Raw genomic sequence first — 25474 nt, forward strand, 5'->3', positions numbered from 1 at the left:
AGGGAAGAACTTGTGTGGGAAATCTGCAATTCGCACTGCAGATGCACATTTCAAATTTGCATGTCAATCCAAGGTAATTATGAGCTTCAGTAACATCTCTAAGTCTGTAAATGCTGGTTGTCTCATGGCATGTTTAAAAGCTTTTAAAAATCATAAAGTTTTTAGCAACAATTGCCCTTAACCAAAAATGGTTTTATGACAGTATCATAGAAAGGCTGAAAACAAACACTGATGTTACATGATATGGAATTCAACTTAGGTCATTGTTGTCCACTGAATACTCCTTTACCAAATGCAAAGAATCAGACAGTGACTTTTATCATATGTGGTAGACTTGTGATACAGTAAAAACATTTTGGGAATTGATCTATAATGAACTAAAAAAGATGTTTAGATACATCTTCCCCAAAAAACCGGAAGCATTTTTGCTAGGTTTGATGGGTGAGGAAATTACGTAGACCAAAGACTATTTATGTACGCCACAGTGGCAGCAAGAACTTTATGGGCCCAAAAGTGAAAGTTACAGGAGGTACCTACCATTGCAGAGTGGCAGGCGAAGATGATGGACTTTGCAGAACTGGCCAGACTGACTTGCAGGATTCAAGACCAGGACAATCAGAAATTCCAAAGGGACTGGAGTAAATTTATTGTATATTTGAATAAAAATTGCAAAAATTTGAAGACACTAGCAGGATTGAAATAAATCCTACAGTGTGGACAATTGGTTGAAGATTTTAATTGCGGGATTGGATTTGAAATGGAAAACTGAAAGAAAGGAAGGAAGGAAGGAAGGAAGGAAGGAAGTCGTATGCTCAGCAGAGCAGAGAGTTTTTGTGTTTGGTATTGTAATGCTGTAATGCTGAAAATGTTGTTTAAGAAGGAAAATAATAAAAATATATTTAAATGAATACTCCTTTACCAAAAGTGAAAACCTTCCTAAGTGATGGACTGCAACTGACCGTTTTTTGAACATGGACAGTAATTATCAACTCCAAGCACAGCTGTTCAGCATTATGCTGCTACAGAATTTCTACTTTTCCCTCCATTGCATCCCATCTGAGTTCAATAAATGACAGATTTGGAGGCTAGAGAGCATCATACATATATATTAACATGCTATTGAGCTTCTTCAATGAATAGCATTTAACCATCTGGAAAACCCTTTAAATTACCGATCCATGACAAAAAACGGGCTGATCAAAAATGAAGAAAGGGAAGATTGAATACCTGCAGAGACAGGAAGACATCTTAGGAGGGGGGGGAAGCCAATTTGGTGAATGGGGAAACATATTCAGATCTCAGGGATGGGGTACAATAAACATTGCAAAGCCTGCCAAGCAAATTTTAGGTTTGAAACAAGAACAAATTTATTTAAGAAAATAAAAATAATGAGGAGCATCTCAGAAGATAAATTATACTGCCCTTGAAGAAACCAGGGGTGGCCAGCTGGCTGTCCCTGAAGCAATTTTGTTCTATATCTTGGCAATGCTTCCAAATTTTAATCACAGTGGTATAAAAAGTTTGATGGCACTTTCACTCATAAGGAAAATAAAGCTGTTTTCAAAAATTATAAAAGATTTATCTACATGTGTGACTTGCAGCATATCATTGCAGGGCACCCTAAACCCCTAATATGTTTGATCCTTTTCATCGTGTGCAGGGCTTCTGCTGATGGGATTTGTTAGGCGAACCCTGCCCTTAATAGTTATGCAGGTGCCTAGAGAGGAGAAAGGCAAAAGGCAACCACATCCTCTGTGCAAATAAGTGTGCAGGTGTGTACACATTTAAGAGCATAAGAGAGCCTGCTGGTTCAGGCCCCTAATTGTGGTTTCCAGCAACTGATATTCAGAAGCATTACTGCCTCTGACTATTTACATGGGTTAAAAAACCAACAATGTGTGACCTTTCAAACATCACCTATTCCCCATATAATTATAACTAATTGCAGTGAAGTGTTGCAGAGTTGCATGCTAAAGAAATACAGTGTGGCCTTTGAGCAACAGCAGCTGCATTTGTGAAAAATACCAGTGCAGAGATGCCTCACAGATGAAAGGGTTTGCACCTCAAACACTTGTGTGCTTCTAACAGGCATCTATAGCCCAACTAGGGTTTTTAGGCACTTGTATACAGCTTTTAAACGGACGCGGGTGGCGCTGTGGTCTAAACCATTGAGCCTTGGGCTAGCCGATCAGAAGGTCGGCAGTTCAAATCCCCGCAACGGGGTGAGCTTCCGTTGTTTAGTCCCTGCTCCTGCCAACCTAGCAGTTCGAAAGCACGTCAAAGTGCAAGTAGATAAATAGGTATTCTCTGGCGGGAAGGTAAACAGCGTTTCCGTGCGCTGCTCTGGTTCGCCAGAAGCGGCTTAGTCATGCTGGCCACATGACCCAGAAGCTGTCTGAAGACAAACGCCGGCTCCCTCAGCCAGTAAAGCGAGATGAGCGCCGCAACCCCAGAGTCGTCCATGACTAGACTTAACGGCCAGGGGTCCCTTTACCTTTTATATAGCTTTTAAGGGTGTTGTTTCTCACAACGATATGAAGACCATTTTGAATGATCATATCTTAGTTTAATAACCCAAGTTATAAACAAAGCTTTTGTCCACATTCTATATGCAGCCACTTCAATCCTCCCTTTACATGATGTTGTTGTTGTTTAGTCATTTAGTCGTGTCCAACTCTCCATGACCCCATGGACCAGTGCACGCCAGGCACTCCTGTCTTCCATTGACTCCTGCAGCTTGATCAAACTCATGTTCGTAGCTTCGAGAACATTGTCTAACCATCTTGTCCTCTGTCATCCCCTTCTCCTTGTGCCCTCAATCTTTCCCGGGGAGCTAAATAAGGAAGGCTATCATTAATTATAGTTTCCCATTTCATCCGAACCAGGAAACTATGGTTAAAAGCTTTAGCACAAGCCAGGCTATTAAACTTGTGGTCTGATGTTGGTTTAATATGATCCGGACTTGTTCCAAAGCCATTAAGTGTCGCTTCCCAGCTCAGACTATATGGGAAGCTATAATTAATGGAAGACCTCCTGGTTTGCTAGTTGAATAGAGCAAAGAGGCTTATTGCATGCAGTCCAAAGGCTTGCTGATATTTATCCAAACATACACACAAGAATCCTGATAACTTTACCCCTCACTGAACTATTATTCCTAGGACACTTGACAAACTACAGTTTCCAGGATTCCATGTACTTTAAAATTTGGTGTGTAGCAGCCAGATGAACAGCAAGGAATAGGATGTGCAGGAACAATCAGGTCTGTGTTTGATGTTCCTTAAAATTTCTAAAGACTGTAGCCACATTCGTGCCATGCATTTAAAGCACTCTGAAACCACTTTCAGCAGCCATGGCTTCCCCCAAAGAATTCTGGGAGCTGTAGTTTGTTAAGTGTGCAGAGAGCTGTTAGGAGACCCCTATGTCCCTCGCACAGCTACAGTTCCCAGAGCGGTTCAGTAATATGCGCAGTGTGCATGTAGCCTGTGTTACCACTCAAGAACCACAGAGAATAATCCCCATACTACTTACTTCTTTCTTTCAAACTGAAAACCATTTCCCTCCCCCTGTTAAGATACTTTAGCCTCAGGGCCTGACCTTCGATAGTTGATCCCGTCTCTCATCTTTTTCTGGTTAACGGCGGTGGGAAGGGAAGAATGATGTGTTTTGTAGTGTGTGCTTTCAAGCCATGTGGTCACAGTTTCTCCTCTGTAGCCAGTCCTAGTCTGGGCCCAAGTCCTGGAAATCAGGGTCAGACCTTTAAAGGCTTTCCCACCCTCCATGTTTACACTGGTAAGCGTCTCCCAGCTCGGTATTCTGAGAGATACCCGGATTGTTTTCCCCATGTTTATTTATCTAAGCTGATTGACATGACACAGCATAAGAGTAAGTTATGAAATGGTTATGAGGCAATTGCAGGGCACCTCAGCAGGGATCTTGGCCTCATTAGGATTCCCATCCATGTTCCTGCACAGGGGGCAATTTGTCATTGCTGCAAGAAGTTATTGAACCTTTTTTTAACAAATGCAAGCTTTTCTCCTGAGCTAATTCGGGCAGCTAATTGACATTACCTGGGTAATGAGCTTAGGTAATTGTATATTAATCATTCATTATTATTGTTATGACTGTCAATTGATTTGATGTTCGGTATAACTTTTTGAGTTAAATAACTCTGATTTTAATTGTAATGTTTGATCAGCAAGTCACCAGCTATTCAACTAATAAATGCTTCTTGGCTGTTGCATAATGCCTGGTATCAATCAGGGCTATTTAGCTCTATTTTAATGCAAACAAATATGTTCATTAAGTAAGAGCAAAATGAAAATCCTGGAAGATCTGGCTGTAAAAATGAGTTACTAGGTTGCGCTCCATTTCCCCCCAGTCCAGGTGAACAAGGAAGTTTACACACTGGGTAAGTCGTAGACTCTACTCAGAGTAGACTCATTAAAGTTAATGTGCATATGTTCAAGGCCACTGATTTCAGTAGGTCTAAAGGTAAAGGTAAGGGACCCCTGACCATTAAGTCCAGTCATGGCCGACTCTGGGGTTGCGCACTCATCTCGCTTTATTGGCTGAGGGAGCTGGCGTACAGCTTCCAGATCATGTGGCCAGCATGACTAAGCATGGAAATGCCGTTTACCTTCCCGCCGGAGCAGTACCTATTTATCTACTTGCACTTTGATGTGCTTTCAAACTGTTAGGTTGGCAGGAGCAGGGACCGAGCAACGGGAGCTCACCCCGTCGCGGGGATTCAAACTGCCAACCTTCTGATCGGCAAGTCCTAGGCTCTGTGGTTTAACCCACAGCGCCACCCGCGTCCCTCCTTCAGTAGGTCTACTCTGATTTAAATGGATACAATCAAAACCAGCCTTAGGGTCAAACAATACATGATGGTAAATGTGTCACTTGACACACACACACCATGGCAACCACACATCTAGTTCCTCCGTTCCGTTCCAGCATACACCGTTATTGTGATGTCACAATGGCCTGCATCTCCCCATCTCCACTGATGCAGAGCAGGGGTAAATAAACACAGGGCAGTGTGACACCATAGCACCACACTGCAAGATCCCATGCTTTGCATGCAAAAGGTCCCAAGTTCAATCCCTGGCCTGGAAGGTCGTTTGCCTGGAAAGTTGCCACCTGTCAATGCAGACAGTATTGAGCTGGATAGATCAATGGGCCAACAGTCTTAATTCAATTTAAGTCAATTTCCTTTATGCTCCTCAATGTGATGGAAGTTATATATTTGCCCTTATGTCTAATTTAGCCATGATTGACTTACTGATCGTGATTCAGCTGGTTGTACCGAATGCGCTGTTGCTTTCCAGCTGTTCCCTGTCCCAAGACCAAGCTGCATACACCACATAAGTCTTGTGTGTGCTTTTAAAAGGCAGTTTGGCAGATGTCAGGCATTCTATAGGACTATTGGTTAAGTTTAGGTTTATTAAATGTATGTATCACTTCTTACTAAAAAAGCAAATTACAATCCACTACTAATAATACCCACTGTTTCTGGCAAAATAATAGGGAAAACAACCTCTGCCTGGCACTGAAACAATGACAAGGGCAGCACCAGGTTAGCTTTCCTGGGAAGAATGTTCTGGAAACAGGGAGCTATTAAAATCCATTTAGGGTTTCTCTTGATCATATCTCCTATATGGAAGGAAGCTCTATTGAAAGCACTTGGTTTTGTTTCCTTGTAGTGCAGTTAGGACCAGGGCATGGCATACTAAAACTACAGCCAGTGTGGTGTAGTGGTTAAGAGCGGTAGACTCGTAATCTGGTGAACTGGGTTCGCGTCTCCGCTCGCAGCTGCTGGGTGACCTTGGGCCAGTCACACTTCTCTGAAGTCTCTCAGCCCCACTCACCTCACAGAGTGTTTGTTGTGGGGGAGGAAGGGAAAGGAGAATGTTAGCCGCTTTGAGACTCCTTCGGGTAGTGATAAAGCGGGATATCAAATCCAAACTCTTCTTCTTCTTCTACAGTACTATGACTTCAAATAAATTTCAGAGTGAGGATTTGTTCACCCCCACTACATGCCATTTCGAAATGGCTTTGAAATAACAAACAATGCTGAATCCCCCCCCCCAACAGACTTGAACCTTCCTTTCTATACAGCTGCACAACCCTGCTCCATGTGGAGACTGGCATTGTATCTGGGATGGCATTTCCCATTCCAAAGCAACTGCGAGTTGCATCAGCTGCGGTTAGCAAGATGGTCAATCTGCTCCTGAGACTAAACCAAGTAATGAAAAGCAGATAGTCTTCCCATTGTGAAGGTTTTTCACTTACGTCAGACTCAATAGACTGAGCCACACTTATATCTCATGGTTGGTAGGTTCACTCTCCTTGTATTTCCCCCTTAATTTCCCTACTTTTAGAATCTTTCCCAGTAAATTCCTTGTTTGGTTTTTTATAGGTCTTTTGATCATATTTCTTAGAAGATAATTCTTCTGGGTTGTCATAAAGGCTGAGGAGAGTTATTATAGCTGACAAGATGTTCCGCTGGGGACAAATGTTCTTCATTAAGCTGAAGTTCAATTTTCTGCTTATAAACACAACCTTCCTGCAGACTGTGCTTACATGGAAACAACCTTATTTTCATATAGGGGTACCTTTACTTGAGAAGCCCACAGGGTGCTTGGGTGATTTGGCAGTTTTCTCATAAGTGTTTCATTTTTCATATCCTTTTATAATTTTAGAAATATCCCTTCTTCAGATGTTTTCTTTGTTCCTAGTCCTAAACTCTCACATTTCCTTCCATTGAAACCATCCCTGTGGAGGCATGACCAGGCATGAATAGCAGCACCGGACAAAAGAGGAAGAGGGAGTTGCAGAGATGAGTAATAGTGCAGATTTATACAAACAACATCCATAGGTATTTATTTCCTTATTCAGTAGCAAATGACACTTTGGGGAGCTGGTGCTCACCGGACCTCAGGTTGCCTGCACTACTGCTGCATTCAAGGGAGGCACGAGGTGATATTGAGATTGGCATGGGGCAAACACACTGGTGGAAGCACCAGATCGGCTCCAGCAGATTGTATCAGCTGGCATTTGGGAAGCACCACAATGCGCTTTGCAAGACCTGCGCTTAGCACTTCCTTAACACCAGGCATAGGGCTGGCAAAGCTGCTTTCTGCAAGGATCCAGCAGGTTCCACTTATCAGCTGATGGGTGGCGCCGTCAACCCTTCTTTCTGCAAGGAGTGGCTGTTCAGCTGAGCTCCCACAGGGCATCTGGTGTGAGGGGCCTGTGGTTTGGGGGAAATAGCCTCACAGTCCTAACTGGGACCTGTGTTGTTCCAAATTAGTCTGGAGGTTCCTTATTTGTTCATCTTTAAGATGCCTATGGCGTTTGCCCTCCTAGGTGTGTGACATCATACTGGGTCATAAGGAAAGGGTTAACTAAGTGTAAAAAGGATTAACCATTGGAACCCAAGGGGAGGAGTTAGAGTTAGAGTTGTTAAAAAGTCAGTCTGGAGTTAGAGAAGGGAGAGGGAGGATAAGTCTGTGGGTTTGGCTAGTTTGATGTGAGAGAGTGAGAGTGTAGTAAAGTAGGAATATTTAGAAAATTATTCTTTGGCCAAGCAAAAGAGAGTGAGGCCTTGTGGGAGTTTCATCAGCCACAAGGACCCTGGGAAAGGAATTGTGTATCTTTAAAATTCTAGACAACTGACTCCTCAGCTGAAAGGTTTATTAGAACCCAGGATGTCTTGATTAATGAAGGATCTAACACCTGAGTTCAATGATGTAAACATCCCCCCTCCCAGTGTTGTTATCTGCCCTTGAATTGCCTGGGAATGTGTCTCTGGCAGAAGGGAGGAAACCCTTTGATTTAAAAGTTTGAATTCCAAATTGGCCCAGCTGTCAAGAGGTAAATTGATAGACTAGCAAGCCGATCATTGGTGCATTCAAAAAATAATTTGAGTTTATGATTGGCTTGAAAGTTACGACGCAGGTTGCGAATTGGAAATAAAAGATCAGAGAATCCTCTGCTCTTGGCCTCTCTGCCTTTGCCCTGCAAATCGCAAAGATGCCCGGCTCTATGGTTCCAGCTTAATAGGCCGCTATTCATCTTTTGAAATGGAGATCTTCGATCGTCTTCTACTTGCAGAGGCTTAAAGAACAACTATCCTATCTTTGTGTTAGAGTTGTAAGTATGTAATCTTGGTTAGTCTATGTAGCTTTGTTGTTTTCTTACCTGTAACGTTCTAAAAGATGTGCCTGCTATTTTAGCATGTTTCTTATGTTATTTTAAAATAAACATTTTAAAGATGAAACTGTTTTAGTTGTGTGCCTTTCCAAAAGGGAATAGCTAAGTCCTAGCCTTACGCTTGGTTACGCTATACCGTAGAACTTCTGCCTGCAAGTCTGTGGATACAGCTTGTAGAGAAGGGGACAGCCAGGCTAATGGGTCACGGCCTTCTCCCTGGGTTGTGATTCTGGATCCCCTGGATCAGAGGGAGTGGTGGCAGCCCTACCGGGTTTTGTTTGTTCTGTTTTGCAAAAACGTATGTTCGTCCGCCAACCCTGTCCTGGGCGTCCTGGTCTGGCCGGAGAGCAGAGACAGGAGAAGGGAGGGGCAAGAGGTTGGGGACGAGCATTACTACAGAGAGAATCTGTTAAGAGGAGTCAGTTAAACAGTTGGGATAATCAGTTAGAAGGTATTAGGAAGGTATAGGCCGATAAAGAAACTAAGGCTAAGAAACTGACAAGAAAAATTATCTGAAACCATCAACTTGTTAATGCTTAATAAAATAAACTTGTTTATTTGGTTTAATGTTAACAACTGTCTTGACTCAGTGCGTACCCGAGAGAAACGGGTTGGTGGCAGCGATGGAAGCGATCACAGTGGTGGCACAGGGATCAATAGACTGTCAAACGTCCGGGGACCCTGTGTGATCGCCACAATGCCATGAGACTCTTCATTGCTCTTGCATGGATTTGCAAATTTAACATTACCATGCAGGGATCTACAAAAGGGTCCATGTTCTGTGGGTCATTTTATATCGACAGTTTCTAGTGTAGGAAATGCCAGACCTCCAGAAACAGTATCTATGCACAATTGACTTTGGAGTATCTTCCAGGGAATCACTGTTAGAACCAAACCTTCCAAATATAGCTCTAAAAGACTGACAGGTTGACCGATGAAAGGTTCTTTTGAGAGAATGTAATGCATTTTCTCATTCTATCCATTCAAGGAGTAGCCTATGGGGTCAAACAAGAGATGCTGCTGGGCCATCGCAGCAGGGTTGAAGGGTAAGGAAGAGTGAGATGAGTGGGTGGCCCAAGCAGGCAGTTGGCACAAGTGGGCAGCATAGACATCCCAAGTGAGTGGCATGAGCAACCCAGGTAAGCGACATAGGTTGGTAATCCAGGTGAGCTGCGATGGAATGGTAATGACACACCAGGACAGCTTCTCAGCAACTATCTTGCTCTGCCACCATTTCTCCTCCTTGCCCTCCACTATTAAGGCAGAAGTGGCATCATCAGAGACAGGCAGGCCATATGAATAGGGATGAGTAGGAGGCCTAAGATGTGGGGCAGTTTGGGTGAGCTGTAAGAGGAGGGGATGACAAGGTCTTAAGGGGGTTAAGGGTGGCAAGTAGAGCCAGCAGGAGTGCAGTCGCTAGTTCTAAATATTCTGTGTTTTGGCAAACCTTGGATTTCTCATAAGCTTGCTGATGCCTGCCCCCCCCCCTCTCTCTCTGTGTGTGTGTGTGTGTGTGTTACTATTTGACTACATGAGCAATGGCACTCAGAGCCTGGTCATCAGCAGTAGAGGAAATTATTATTTCTCCACAGGTTGGGAGGACTTGTCTGTTAATTCTTAATACAAATATACACCAGATGCTTAAGCACGGGATATAAATGCAGCAGCTGTGATCACTTGAGGCTTCAAGAAAGCAATTGAAGTATTTTCGAGAAGTATCCCTGTCTACCTTGGATAAATATTAGCAATTGCAGTCATCCATCTGATTTTCTCATGGTTGTAAAGATGACCATAAGTATGTGAACAATGAGTCAGGGGATGGAAAAGGAGGAAGTTCCTCCATTAGTAAAATAATAGATAAATTACAGGAACTGTCTGCAAAGAAATATTTCTGGTTATAATTGAGCAGTGGGAACGAATGGAATAGACTAACTTTCACCAACCTGGGGCTCTCCAGATAATGAACTACAACTCCCATCATCCCTCACTATTGGCTGTGCTGACTGGGGCTGATGGGAGTTGCAATCCTAAACATCTAAAGGACACCAAGTTGGCAAAGGCTGGTTTAGACTGGTCTAACTTGATAAGAGACAGTTTCCTGTGGCCATGAATAGGACAAAATTGTACCAGGAGCTACCTCCTAGAAAAAAACCACATAGCTGCAGCGGTAAAAGAGACCCCAGACTTGCCAAACCATTCATTTTTAGTAGATACTTTGGTATGAAATGAAATTGCCCATTCCCATTCCCCAAATTACCCCCAGTCTTCACATTAATGGGCCAAACACTTTTTCATCCAGGGCTTGAATGCCAGGCCCTACATGATTTGGATTAAGCTTTGCATAAAGGAATAGCTAATTAAAACAACCACCAAGGATAAACATGATGGAATAGGACTATCTTGGGTCATCATCTATTTAAGACGTGGTACTATCAATATTGGGATGCGGGTGGCGCTGTGGGTTAAACCACAGAGTATAGGACTTGCCGATCAGAAGGTCGGCGGTTTGAATCCCCGCGATGGGGTGAGCTCCCGTTGCTCGGTCCCAGCTCCCGCCAACCTAGCAGTTCGAAAGCACGAAGTGCAAGTAGATAAATAGGTACCGCTCCGGCAGGAAGGTAAACGGCGTTTCCGTGTGCTGCTCTGGTTCACCAGAAGTGGCTTAGTCTTGCTGGCCACAGGACCGGGAAGCTGTACGCTGGCTCCCTCGGCCAATAAAGCGAGATGAGTGCCGCAACCCCAGAGTCGTCTGCGACTGGACCTAATGGTCAGGGGTCCCTTTACCTTTACTTACTATCAATATTTACAAGTCTATCATTAAGATCAGTCCAATTCTTTCTAAAACAATTCTTAACAGACCACCAGCAGATATGAGAGCTTGATAACAAGCAGGACAACAAGATGCAAATTAGTATTTAATGAGGGGAAGGGCTGCAGCTCATTTGTAGAGCACATGCTTTGGATGCAGAAGGTCCCAGGTTCAATCTCTGGTTAGGGTTGGAAATGTCCTCTGTCCAAAACCCTGGAGAGCCACTGCCTATCTGTGTTGACAGTACTGGGCTAGATGGACCCAATGGTATAGCAGTATAAGCTTCAGCTGTCAGTGGTGTCAGAGCAGGCAAAGGGCCGGGTGCCTGATGGTCTCTAGGAGGACCTGGTCTGCTCTGCAGTCAGCTGGAAGCTCTAACCAGCTTCCTGTCTCAGAATTTTCTCACCCTGCAGGAAAGCTGTCACACCTTCAACTGCAGTTTCCAGCCCAGCAACCCCGTAGCCTATTTATTTCAATGAGCTTGTTAACCAGAAAGTGATCTGAAGAACCATGGATATCTGGAAACAGTTAGGCTTTCAGATGACGCTGTTGGGAATTTAATATAGAAGGAGAGATGCTAGAAATAAAAGAACCTCAAAGCATAGCCAATTTCACTGTGTGAAGGCTAAAAGCAGATGAAAAAATTGCTGGCACAAAAAATATGGAATGATATCATGACAGATGAGGAACTGAGGTAACTGCCAGTGTGTTGCCATGGACTGGCTGGATACAGAGGGGTGTTGGGAGGTTCCAGTCAAGGAACCCCCAAGGGAGGAAGACTTAGAGCCAGGGGATTGGTGGTGGGACAGTGAGGAGTGGCCGGAGTGGGAAAGGGGAGCAGAATAGGAGGAGGAGGTGTTGGAAGCTGAACGTAACAGGGTGTAGTGAGGCTATGCAGAGGGCTGTCCAGAATACAAGGCAGAACTGGAGGCTGAAGAGATGGGGGGCCAAGAGGCAGAGTGGAGGCCGGCTGTGGAAGAAGCCAGGGACTCTCCCCTTCCTGCTGTGACCAGCTCCCCTCTCCAGAAGAGGAATGAAGAGGGGGGAGCAGAGACAGACAACATGGAGAAATCTCAGGTTGCTTGGGAAAGACCTGGGAGAAGAGAAGACTTAGGGAGCTTTGGGAAGGTGGGGATCTTCAGTCCTCGCATCTGCCTCACTAGGCAAGACCTGCTGGGAAGAGTTTGTGGATAGAGCTGTTTCGCTTCTTCGAATAGAGAGTTAACTTCACTGACACTCTGTGAAGTATTGCTGACTTGCTCCCGACTCCCACCTTGACATCTGTCTAGTGGCTATCCTCTTAGACATTTTGCCATGCTGTTCAGGGTAGAAGGAAAACACAAGCAGTTGCGAAAAACTCAGGGTACTGGTAGAAACTGATGGTTGCAAAACTTTTATAAGGACAAAAACATCCCATCTTCCTTTGCTGCTTACGACATATTTCTATGCTGAGGTGGGGAAATATACTTGGAGTCGAGTGTGAATTTCATGCTGTTTATTCAGCTCATAGTAGCAATGAATGAAACTTTCTCCAACGTTTAGCTATATATACATTATTTACACAATGGGCCTCGCGTGATTGGCTAATTCCTGGCTGCTCCTGTAGCCTAAAGAGGTTGCAGATTCACTTCATCCAGGAGCCAGATTGGCTGCTCCTGCAAGCCAATCAGGTCACTGATTCACTTCCACCTGGAGGTGGATTGGGTGGCTCCTGCAGACCAATCAGACTGCTGCATTCTGGATCCTATTGTTCTAGGATTCAGCTCAGTACATAACAGGTGGACAAGCTTTTTTTCTGTTGGGGGCCACATACAGGCAGTGGATGGAATTCAGAACCAATGATAGGTGGGACATCTTTCTCCCTCTATCGCCTGATTTTTCTTTTCTTGCCACCTGCACAAAATTAGGCTGCGGGCTGCAAATTGCCCAACCCTGGTCTATTTTATATATATATATATATATATATTTCTATACTGCCCTATACCCGAAGGTCTCAGGGCGGTTCACATAATATATCAAGTACATAAAATCAAAACAAAAACAACCCAATAAAAAAACCCCCAAAGAGCCAGCATTTTAAAAACGGTATAGGATCAAGTCAGGCAAAGGCCTGGTTAAAAAGGAATGTTTTTGTCTGGTGCCTAAAGGTGTATAGTGAAGGCGCCAGGCGAACTTCTCTGGCGAGAGCATTCCACAGACGGGGAGCCACGGCAGAGAAGGCCTGTTCTCATGTTGGTCTATGGGCTCGATCCAGAGTAAATTAGTTGAACTTAGTTCTCCTTGAATGTAATGGGATATAAGGTAAATCATCAAGAAGACTAACTTGTCACACTGATTTCAATAAAGTCTGTGTTCAAGTAACTTAGACAGGACCCAACCCTATATATGTATTCCTACTCAGATGGACAACATGGAGAAGGGAAGAGGACCATACTCCCTGTCTCCATTCCTCGCTACATGTTGATTGGGTCTCCCATCTCCCATCACAAGAAAGGCATTGGACTTGCTTCTGTGTGGCTGCATCCCATTCTGCTCTAGTGATGGTGACTTCCAGATGGGAAGGAACCAAGTTATGTACTCACACCATGTGATTCTTTAGATGCTACAGTTGCAGGCTGGTGTCCATCTGCAATAGTGCTCTGGGAACTTAGCAGTGTGTTCTCAGTCCCTAATCGTAACATTTCTCATAAAAACTTGGTGTTAACCAGCTTTGTTTACTAGCAATGTCTGCTCAAGCTTACTGGAGGAAAATTCAACACTATCAAGCCTTTTCCACTTTCTGTTATTTACCAAGAACTCTACGACTGGGTACCGTAGAGGGTATAATAATATGTTAATCAAAAACGGTATGCTATCTCTCTAAACCAAAGATGGATTTCTTTTGTCAAACATCCAGGTACTTTCCAGGGAGTTATTAGAGATATTTAAGCAGATTTGTTATGGTTTTAAGGTAAAGAGAATTGCTGCAATGAAACAGCAATTTGAAGCAAGGATTTACAAGCTGAGGGAGTGCAGGAAGGATGATCACAATCTGCTAGCGGTGCAGGCAAAATTTAAGACAAGAAACCTGCCATAGGTTTACTGAAGGCTACTTTTCCCAGAGCTAGAATACACTATGTGATGGCCTGGGAATCCGATTCAGAGGCTGAACCGGAGGAATCCCAGCCTGCACAGGAGTCCCCGCCTCCAGGGCCGGCTGAACTGGGGCAGGGCCTTGATTCTGAGGCACCTGCACCTGTGCCGGATCCTCAGGAGCAGGCACCAGGTGAATCCACTCTGGCTCCAGAGGTGGTTGAGGACTCAGTGCCCACAGGTGAGTCTCCCCCTGGGTCTAGTACCCTTCAGCCTCTCCTGAACTGCAGAGGCTCAGGGCAGAGAGGCGAAGGGAACTGGTTTCTCCCAGGAGGAGTGCTCGCCTTAAGGCCAGGAGAGGCGGGTCTCCTGGGGGCCGGGACCGCCCCTGGCCTCAGAGAAGATAAAGGCCAGTCAGCCCGGTCCCAGGTTGCGGGAGCAATGTCGTTGATGGGCTGTTTCGGCCAGCACCCAGTCCTGTTTCCCCCAGAGTTCCTGTCCTTGCCCGGCTTCCCACTGTGGACCCCGCTTCACCCGAGGAGGACTGTCTGCCGACCCTCAACTCAGGTCCTGGACCTCGCCCCACGGTAACCTCCCCCCTGGACCAGCACACACTACTCACATTGTTTTAGCACTTTTTAATCCTCCTATTGTCCCCTGAATGCCAAAGAGTAACAGGCAAAATAGATCAGGCATCACAGATGCTTTAGGGCTCAACCAGGTAGGCTCTGTTGGGAGCTGACACTGACAAGTCTGCTAGGATGTGGCAATAAGTAAAGGTAAAGGGACCCCTGACCATTAGGTCCAGTCATGACCGACTCTGGGGTTGAGGCGCTCATCTCGCTTTACTGGCCAAGGAAGCTGGCATACAGCTTCCGGGTCATGTGGCCAGCATGACTAAGCCACTTCTGGCGAATCAGAGCAGCACACGGAAATGCCGTTTACCTTCCCACTGGAGTGGTACCTATTTATCTACTTGCACTTTGATGTGCTTTCAAACTGCTAGGTTGGCAGAAGCAGGGACAGAGCAACGGGAGCTCACCCTGTCGCGGAGATTCAAACCGCCGACCTTCTGATCGGCAAGTCCTAGGCTCTGTGGTTTCACCCACAGCGCCACCCACGTCCCTTGGATATGGCAATGGCATGTTCAAAGCGGCTATTTATAGCCACCACCATCATGGTGGTTCAATTTGAAGATGAAGCAGAGTGAAAGTATGTAAAGAGTGGGGGGAGTATGGTGGCTGGGTGTACAATACTTCTTTGGAGATACAATAGGATGTTGGTCACACAGCACAAAACAGAACTTGAGCAAAAGTGCCATCAGGGTTACAGCAGTCTTCCGCCAAGTTCATAGCCATTCCTTTCGCAAGTTATACAGTAGGTGGCGCTTGCAGACAGCATAAAACATTTGTGGTCTATGACCATCTCTTGCCCTACAAAAGTGGTGATTTTTTAAAACAGGCATCAATCTGCTTCAGCCGTCATGATCATTCTGCAGGGAAAACACTGATGGGCAGGGGAAAGCCATAAAACTCATGTGTTGAGACATTTCGAAACAAAATACGGCATGCACCACTAAAGTACTTTCCGTGTAGGAAGAATCACAAACATCTAAAGCAGCAGCATTGGATTTTTCAGATGTTGAGTTGCCTGGATTTATCTTGAGGGCTGCGATTACACTTCTAGCTCCAGATCAGGTTGCCACATCAAAATAGTAACAATCAGCAATCAGCTGGGCTTGGCTCAGCTGCTGGATCCCAGTTGAGATGAGGAAGGAGAGATACACCGGTGTATCTCAGGCTGAACTGAGCCTGGTGGATTTTAGGCTGATGAAAGCCCTGAAAAGGGGGCTTTCTGGGGGTGTGGCAGGACCAGAGTCGGGAACCCAGGCTGAATCCGTAGCCAGTTGAGTTTCGGTGTGTGATGCAGCAACCCAGCATAAATTAAGCTGGCAGAAAGGTTGGTGTAACAACTATTTAAAAACCTTGTTTTCCCTCTGCCAGGCTTAGGGCCAGGCTTGCTTAGACAGCAGTAGCTCCGCTTCTGAACAGAATCTGGATCTGGTGTAACTTCACCTGGGATTAATTTACACTGTCCTGCTTTACACCAGCTGTTTGTATATAGAGTTACTCCCTGATTCTGGATGTGTATGGTTGTGTGGATCTTTTAGCTTGTACAGATGATTAAGCAATGCGTGCCAACCCTATTTTCCCAACACATTTAAGAATATTTATTTAGTTACTTCCTTGCTGTTTTTAGAAAAGGGGGGGGGGTTATGGGCCCATACACTCATCAATAAATTCTAGGGCATGTCCCAGCTTCAGCCATATTGGAAAATTATAAAACGATTAAAAAAAAATCGAACAATTGTGCAATGAATTGAGCAAAGAATTGCTCAATTCTCAGGTGCCAAAATAACTCAGCTGTGGATGCTATATCCCTTGAGCGGTGTTGGTGAGGGGCGGGGAGGAATCCCTTGCTCCATCTTTGGCAGCAAAATGTGTTGGGCTGACCCTCTATCCTCCACTCTCTTCCCTTTCCCTATTCCAGCTGTCAACTCACAAATACTACCATCCTGACTATCATCCCAGACTCCCATCACCTACCCTCAACATTCTACATACCAATCCACCTTCTCCCTGCCCCAAAGCCCAGACCCAAACCCAAACATGGCTCATTACAAAAGAACTGATTTTCATATTATATTGATCATGTTGACGCATGTTGATCATGTTGTGTTGCAGTTATTTTATAAGTGGCTTGGAATTTTTCTCATTCTCTCTCTCTCTCTCAGACACACACACATGAAGAAAAGATAAACTGCCTTCTCTGAGCCATTTGAAAGGATGGGCTCACAATCTAATCATCAGAATAAGACATCTCCCAAGGGCTTCGTCGGTGAAAATATCGCTCCTGTTCTCCTGTGCGATTGCAATGTCTTCTCTGTTTTTTTACACTGCTTTTACAAATTTGCAACTGCATAACTGAGCCCAGTTCATTGCATCGTGCAGATTAATGTGCTTCTCAGCTAATGGAGCTGAAATATTTATAAGTAAACTTTTAAACAAAGAAACGGCTTTGTAGGTGATACCAGGAGGGGGAATACTAAGTTCTTTCAGCGGATGCTGTGCTATTGAATGCTTCAGTGTCTGCATGAGACCATGATCGCTGCATTGCCTGGCTTGCGTTTCCCTGGAATTTCCTATCCTTACTGGGTCGTGGGACAATACACATTGTGATATAGGGACATTGTCCACTGTATGGATTGTGAGCAAGACACCTCACCACTGTTGCTTTCTCCAGATGATCCTTGGGAGACAAGCAAGCGTGTGTGCTTTCAGCATTTTGAAAGTGCTAGAGGGTACAGGAAAGTACAGAAGGTACTGTCTGGACAGGCTCCAACCAGTGTGGAATTTGATTTGGCATGCCTAGTGAGGAATTTACATATATCCTTGCCAAGCAAGCAAAAAGTCGAGTTGAGGCTTCTGCTCAAGAGGTTCAGAATGAAGAAGCAAAATAAAACTGATCAATTGTTCTATGTAAGAGCCATTTTTCACTCATCCCTTGTCTCCTGTTTTTGTTGTGGTTTGCGTTTACCTATACAACTTTATTTATGACTTCTCAGACTCTCTTTACCTAAAGCCTGTCAATTGTATGTAGGCTACTAATACACTTTTTTGAACTGGAACTGATGTGTGCATGATGAAGCTGAAATATAAAATCAAGACAATAGAAAAAGTATAATGAAAACGATTGGAAGTTTTTTATAGAAGACTTTATTGGATAAGACATGATGTTGTATAAATATTTGGCTTTCTTTTTCAATTGACATTTTCTTGCTACTGTTAAACTCTTTTTTGTCCTTTTCTTTTTTCTTCTTTTTCTTTTTTGTGCTTAACTCTGTTGTACTTACCTTTATTGTATGATTGTATTTTAAATGAATAAAGATGATAAAAAAGAAGAAGCTGAATCTTCCCTCTTTTATATTCAACTATACCACTTCATGGATGCACAGGCCCTGAAACAATTGTTCTACTACAAAAAGAAAAGGAAGGAAAACATTGCACCCAACAACTCCTTGGTTATATGGGAACCAACGTGGAGCCAGATGTTTTGGCAGATGGGGAGTAATCACCTAGCATCAGCCTCATGTCCCCTCCTTTCCCTTTCCCTGTCACATCTAGAGTTACTCAGCAGGTGACGTCATTGTGCTTTTCCACCCATGTTCCGGTTCCATTGGGACTGGAAAACTCGGTCTGAAATTGGAGCATGCATTGAATAACCCTCCTTGACAAAGAAAGGGCAAAGAATAAGTCAAGAGGCTGTTGATTGTCACATCCCATTTAAAGCAAATTGTTTCTACCAAATAATCCTGGGAACTGTAGTTTGCTTCTCACAGAGTTAGAATTTCCAGCACCCATAACAAACTACCTTTCCCAGGATTGTGGAAAGCGTTTTGCTACAGTCCTGATGGCCAACAAACAAAGGCAGCAGAATCCACTGAAAACGGCCGCGGTTGTAAACTGCCTTGAATCTGCTCGATGTGCAACCACAACACAGTGGATGTTTTCCTGGGTAGATAGTAACCATTCACCTGTTACCGTGGTACCTCGGGTTACATATGCTTCAGGTTACAAACTCTGCTAACCCAGAAATAGTACCTTGGGTTAAGAACTTTGCTTCAGGATGAGAACAGAAATCATGCTCCGGTGGCATGGCGGCAGCAGGAGGCCCCATTAGCTAAAGTGGTGCTTCAGGTTAAGAACAGTTTCAGGTTAAGAACAGACCTCCGGAACGAATTAAGTACTTAACCCGAGGTACCACTGTACATAGTTGGCTGTTATAACAGACGTAACTCAACAGAGTTACAAAGGCAAGCAATGCCAAATAAGGTGAGATAAAACTTAAAGATCCAGACACTTTTCACATCACATTTTCTTGCCACCAGTGCATACTGATGTAAAATATACCTATCTGAAAAAATAAATTATAGTGTGGATTACAGAACTATTTCATGCATCCAGAATCATTTATACACAATATTAAGTACTTCACTTTAGTTGTCACTAAAAAGTTAATTGTGGGGAGCATTACTAAATTGCATTTCTGTTATACTTTCAGTATGTTATGTTTGTGGGGAGCGGGGAGAACCTTTCCCTTAGATGGCAAATAGGTGGATATAAGATTAAGTGATACACCTTGGTGCTTGACTAGCTCCTGTGTCCTACACTGCTGGGAATTCATTCTGGGATATGCTGGTTAATGAGAACTACAGACTACAATGCTAATTCGGTCCCAGTGTTCCCTAGCAGGTGCCTTAGTTGCAGATGCTTTTTGTCAGGCTGCATGAATTGTTTGAGAAGTGAAGGGAAAATTACTTAGGGCTGCATGTTGTGTTGAAACTTGGTCAGCAATCATTGATACAGGGCTCAGAGGGAGGCATATTTTCTTTCAGCTTATGAAAATGAACAACCATGGCTTGCTCTAATGCTTGGAACAAGAGTGGTGGCTACTATAAATCTTTCAGGATAGTAGGATGCAGTTCCGATCAAACCCCTGGAGGCAATTTTCTTCCTTAGTTAAGAAGGAGTGTAAGGAAGGTATGAAGAGCTGTGAGGAACAATGCTGTTGTATATCTTGAGCTTTACATGACAGCTTCCATGGAATGGGCAGTACAGTGGTACCTCGGGTTACAGACGTTTCAGGTTACAGACGCTTCAGGCTACAGACTCTGCTAACCCAGAAATAGTACCTTGGGTTAAGAACTTTGCTTCAGGATGAGAACAGAAATCGTGCGGCGGCAGCGGGAGGCCCCATTAGCTAAAGTGGTACCTCAGGTTAAGAACAGTTACAGATTAAGAACGGACCTCCAGAACGAATTAAGTTCTTAACCTGAGATACCACTGTACTGCTGGACAGAGCTATTGGCTTTGAAGGTTCCTGGAAGGTTTAACAAACCACGGCAAATAATGGCCCACTTAGTGACCTGCATCTTTAAGACACAAACTGCCACCTAAATCAGGAGCAGAGAACCTTTTTCAGTCTGGGGGTTGGGTGGTGGGTAGAAGCTGCGGCAAAAGTAGGCAGGATCAGTAGCAGTTGGCTCCACTGATGCACCATGCTGACTTTCGGCATCGTCCATCAGCTTGATTTGCCATTCTTCTTTGGTCGGGGTTTCCTCTTCCTTCTGTCTCTGGGCTAGTAGCATCCGAGCGGCCATTGTAGCATATGTTACCAGTTTCCTCTGATCTTTGGGATCGTGGTACCTATAATTCCTAATAAAAAGCTTCTGGTTTTTAAGCAAAGGTTATTTTAAACATTTTTTTTCATTTCATTATATATCATTTCCCAGAATTTTTTTGTTGCATTACAATTCCATTTACTTTCTTTCCCTTTACATTTCCAACATATATTGGTACTTGCTCTATACATTTTTGCTAATTTTACTGGGGTTAAGTAGGTCCTCTGCATCTTTCAATAGAATCGTTGTGAAGCGAACCAACAAATCTACAGCACTTTCTAAGCTGTCTTTGTAGAAGCAGCAAAATGCCTCAGAATTCAATTTCCCTCTTAGCTTTTTTTGCTGTAGACTAAAATCCACGAGGCATCTTTAGCAGCTTAAACAGCACAGAACAGCATGTTCCAACTGTTCCCCCACTCCTGAAATAGTGGTGAAAAAATGAAAGTTATAATCACTTAACTCAAAAGCAATTCCTGCTGCCAGTATCATCATCATCATTAAAGCCTTCTGGTTGAAAAGATCTACTCTTACAGAGAATAAACTGGAATGTCAGGCAATCCAATCCAGAACACCATTAAATACTGCTAGGATTTAAGATGATTTATGACTTACCTCAGACAACCAAGGCAGACATGCTACCACAGGAGTTTAAGATTAGGGCATTAACCTTATGTGCTTCAGTAGGAACAAACTACTTTAAATTCAAGTACTATGACTGAGACTGAATTATCTGGCTGTCCTAAAAATTAACTCTTAGATTTTCTGTCCACTCAGCAGAGTCATACACACAGCACTTAACACCAGGTATGGTACACTAGATTACACAACAATATATTAAAGATGACTGCGGCAGCTAGACTGGTGACTGGGAGCGGCCGCCGAGACCATATAACACCGGTCTTGAAAGACCTACATTGGCTCCCAGTACGTTTCCAAGCACAATTCAAAGTGTTGGTGCTGACCTTTAAAGCCCTAAACGGCCTCGGTCCAGTATATCTGAAGGAGCGTCTCCTCCCCCATCGTTCTGCCCGGACACTGAGGTCCAGCTCCGAGGGCCTTCTGGCGGTTCCCTCACTGCGAGAGGCCAAGTTACAGGGAACCAGGCAGAGGGCCTTCTCGGTAGTGGCGCCCGCCCTGTGGAATGCCCTCCCATCAGATGTCAAAGCGATAAACTACCTGACATTCAGAAGACATCTGAAGGCAGCCCTGTTCAGGGAAGTTTTTAATATGTGACATTTTAGTGTATTTTTCATCTCTGTTGGAAGCTGCCCAGAGTGGCTGGGGAAACCCAGCCAGATGGGCGGGGTACAAATAATAAATTATTATTATTATTATTATTATTATTATTATTATTATTATTATTATGACTGAAGTTGGATCCTGGATTCCATACAAGTGAAATGGCAAAAAATAAAAGACTCCTAAGATTTGCAGTTTTGCACCACTGATATTCTACCACCCAATTCATATTAGCAGCACACTGTAAACATCTCAAGATTAGGATGAAAGAGTCAGATTGGTGTGCTGTGTGAGTGACGTTCCTTCCCTTACAAACAGTCCTCCAGCCTCTTCAAAACAGTACTGCTATTTTGCAGCAATAGAAGATCATTCAGGATTTTGCGGCTGACTCAAAGCTACAAACGTCCGCTGATTTAAAAGAAAGAAGGGAAGGTAATTTCTGAAGTTAAAACCAACCCCAATAGTAAGTGGTTTCCAAGGTATCAAATTTCATGCAAAATGTAGATGTTTGCAGGGGGCTTAACAAAAGAGCAGCATTGTACTTTGTAAATAAAAAAGTTTTGCAATTAATAATGTAATGGATTGTGTTCTGTTCATAAGACAAAAAGGTGTATTTTATGCAGAAAGAAAATATGTAGGTTGAGCCTTTCTATATTTTGATTTTATTATTATTAATATTAATATTATTATTATTATTCATACAGGCTAAACTTCAGACACAAATATTCCTTGCAGGAAAGATGAAGTTAATCTTTGTGGTCATAGTTTGCTTCTGCACTTTGGTGAACACACAAACAGGTAACTTTATTGCAATAGATATATATTGTTTCAAACCCCCCTCCCCAATCAGTTACTTTCTTCATTGCAATATGCTTGGAATATGATACAGCATTCAAATATAATGAATGTTTAATTTCCCGATGTGTAGTGAGAGTTGAAACATACTGTACTATTCTTTTATTACAGTATTTTGAAAACCAGAAACTTAGCTGCTTATTAGTTTTGTGGTGACGGAGCAGCAGCTCTTTGTAAAACTGTGATTTTTCACCGAGTGGCTGATGATGAATTTCTTCCCTAATTACAGGTGCCAGACCGATCGAGGATGAAGAAGGTAAAGGGATTTTGTTTGTTTGTGGTTGTCTCGCTCAATCCCATCTCTAGTTTGTCTAAAAATGGGAATTCTTGCAAATGTGAAGTTTGATCAAATGTCAGAGGAGATTTGAAAGAAACTGAGCCGCATCAGACACCCCCAAGAAAACATCAATTCAACATTTAGTAGGAACAGGAACTAAAACCTGCAAATGCCAAAATTACAAACACACATAAAGGTTTTCCTTTTCAAGAAACTGTTTGCAAGGCAGAATGTAAATCACCATATGAAATAGCACAATCTGCAATGATACTGAATTAATAACATTTAGGATGGCTGCACCACTCCTGAATCCGGAGTTGCAGATGTGAAACAGTGCTGCCTCCATCTAGTTTCTGAAGCTAGAACTTTGCATCCTGGAATTGGGTCTCCATGGAACCAGTTGCAGTCAGACAGATGGCCATTAATTCCCCTGGCCAGAGCACATTAATCAAATTGGCAGCATAGTGTTGTTTAAAGCTAAATTATATGGCCGCATCCAGCTGAACTTGAAATTTAAGTATTATGTAGCACTATTCACTCTCCTAGGGTTATTTGGATTTATATACCATGCTTCAAAGGCCCACCATGGATTCTATGACTTCATATTTCAATGTTTCGGGGTCTGGTTGCTTTTTCTTTCAATCTCCCCAAACATTTGCTGCAATCAGGAGGAGGAGAAAAGCAGCATTCAACACAATGAGAAGCATATTCATGTAGCAGAAACACTCCCTCCACCCCAACCTGGTGTGTATAAAACTGGAGTGTGGCCTCTGGTAGCACTTTTATACATAAAGAAGCTGCGATTTAAGAGACCTTGGAAACTGCATGGAATTTCCATTTACTTCATAGTTTTGGTAAAAGGATCACCCAGCCTTCTCAACAGGTGGTGCTAGTTGCCTGGTGAGAAAAAACACTAGAGGTTCCACGTTCTCATTAAATTGTAAAAAGCACTGGATGGTGCCAGAGATTTAGGGCCTATTTTTATTTCTTTTAAAGATATCTGTGGCCAATATTCAAAGGCAGCTAATCTTTGGACCAATATGGTAGTGGGCCCTGAAGACCTTCCTTCATCTCCATGGCTACCTTTAATGGATGCCACATATAGCTTATGATGTCAGGGCAACTTCTCATACTAACTAATCAGCACATCCGTTCTGCAGCGACTGTTTTCATGTTGTACCTTCTCTCTCACTCGCTTCACGAGGGCGTAGCTCTAAACAGCAGCTTAAAATACTTTGAATAAATATGTTGGGAAACAGATGCAAGCAGCATACTGTTTATTAAGGCAACTGTGCTAAAGGGTAGCACCAGCCCCATTCAGGGAATGCGACTAAAATGTATTTGTTTAGGTAGCATGAGTCTTCAATCCTAAATGTGTTGGTTATTGGGGGGAAAGAACCTCATGCATATTTTGTTTCAGACCCCTACAGACAGCCTGCAAACATGCCCTACTGGCCTTTCACGACCAACGATTTCTGGGCATATGTGGAATACTTCCGGATCTTAGGAGCATACCATAGAATCAATGAGATGGCCAGGACCTTCTTTGCTCATCAACCTCTTGGAAGTACTCTTGGATATCATGTCCCAGATCATGAGCACTAACTTACTTGGCGATTCCCAACAATTTCCAGTACCAACGGATCACCAGAATTGCTTTTCTAACAACTGTGTTATTCCACTGCTTCTTTTATATCAAATACGTAACTTCTGTTCCTGGTGCTTCTAACATTAATCTTAAGTGTGGCCTCTTTTTTACTAGACTATATATACTTACTATTTACCTTTTTTGCAAGCAGAATAAAGAATTATTTGATTCTAATGCTGTTTTCTCTAGAGCCTCATGTATCCATAGTTCTATAAATCTGTGTGATGGTATTGCATGCGTCAATGATTAGGAACACAGTATGGTTCTAAACCACTGAGCCTAGGGCTTGCCAATCAGAAGGTTGGCAGTTCAAATCCCCACGATGGGGTGAGCTCCTGTTGTTTTGTCCCAGCTCCTGCCCACCTAGCACTTCAAAAGCACACCAAGTGCAGGCAGATAAATAGGTACCACTCTGGCAGGAAGGTAAATGGTATTTCCGTGCACTGCTCTGGTTTGCCAGAAGCCGCTTAGTCATGCTGGCCACATGACCTGGAAGCTGTCTGCGGACAAACACCGGCTCCCTCGGCCTATAGAGCGAGATGAGCACGCAACCTCAGAGTTGTCCGTGACTGGACCTAACAGTCAGGGGTACCTTTTTACCTATGGTTCAGGAAACAGCATCTCAAAAAGGATGTTGCAGTTTAAAACAGCAACTAAGATTAGTACTATGAGAAACTGAATCCTTTTAGTTTAGAAAAAAAAAGGTGAGGGTGGACATGACAGAAGAATATAAAATGATGCATATGTGGAGGAAGTTTTTCTCCTTTTCAAATAATGCTAGACCCAGGCGTCATCCAATGAAGTTGGAGATTTAGGACAGATAAAAAGAATTGGTTGTCACTCACACAGTGCATGGTTAAAGTACAGAAGCTGCTACGACAAGATATGACGGCTAAAACTGTTTTTAAAGGAGATTAGACTAATTTGTAGAAGATAAGTCTGTCCATGGTTACTAGTTTTGATGACTACATACTGCTTCCAGGATCAGAAAGACTTGGCTCAGTGGTGGAGCACGTTTTGCCTCCCACAACCTCCCATGACTTTGGTACAGCTGGGAAGGCCTCATTCTTAAAACCCTTGAGATCCACTGCCAGGCAGTGTGGACAGTACTGAGCT

General features: G+C 43.5%; 1 protein-coding gene across 7 annotated transcripts; it reads left to right on the forward strand.

The window, feature by feature from the left end:
* On the forward strand, positions 1-25474 carry OTOS (otospiralin). 7 transcript variants are annotated; one of them, XM_083742199.1, is made up of 4 exons: positions 1-73; positions 22283-22376; positions 22663-22689; positions 24131-25474. In XM_083742199.1, exons 2-4 carry the CDS (start codon positions 22319-22321, stop codon positions 24313-24315), a joined length of 270 nt encoding a protein of 89 aa, XP_083598325.1. In that variant the 5' UTR covers positions 1-73; positions 22283-22318; the 3' UTR covers positions 24316-25474. The 7 variants fall into 7 exon arrangements, with proteins under 7 accessions (XP_083598325.1, XP_083598326.1, XP_083598321.1 ...); XM_083742200.1 differs by lacking the exon at positions 1-73 and adding an exon at positions 6338-6880 and having other exon boundaries at positions 22314-22376; XM_083742195.1 differs by lacking the exon at positions 1-73 and adding an exon at positions 17604-17637.

Source organism: Podarcis gaigeae, assembly GCF_964106915.1.
Source record: "Podarcis gaigeae genome assembly, chromosome: 5".
Taxonomy (NCBI): Eukaryota; Metazoa; Chordata; class Lepidosauria; order Squamata; family Lacertidae; genus Podarcis; species Podarcis gaigeae.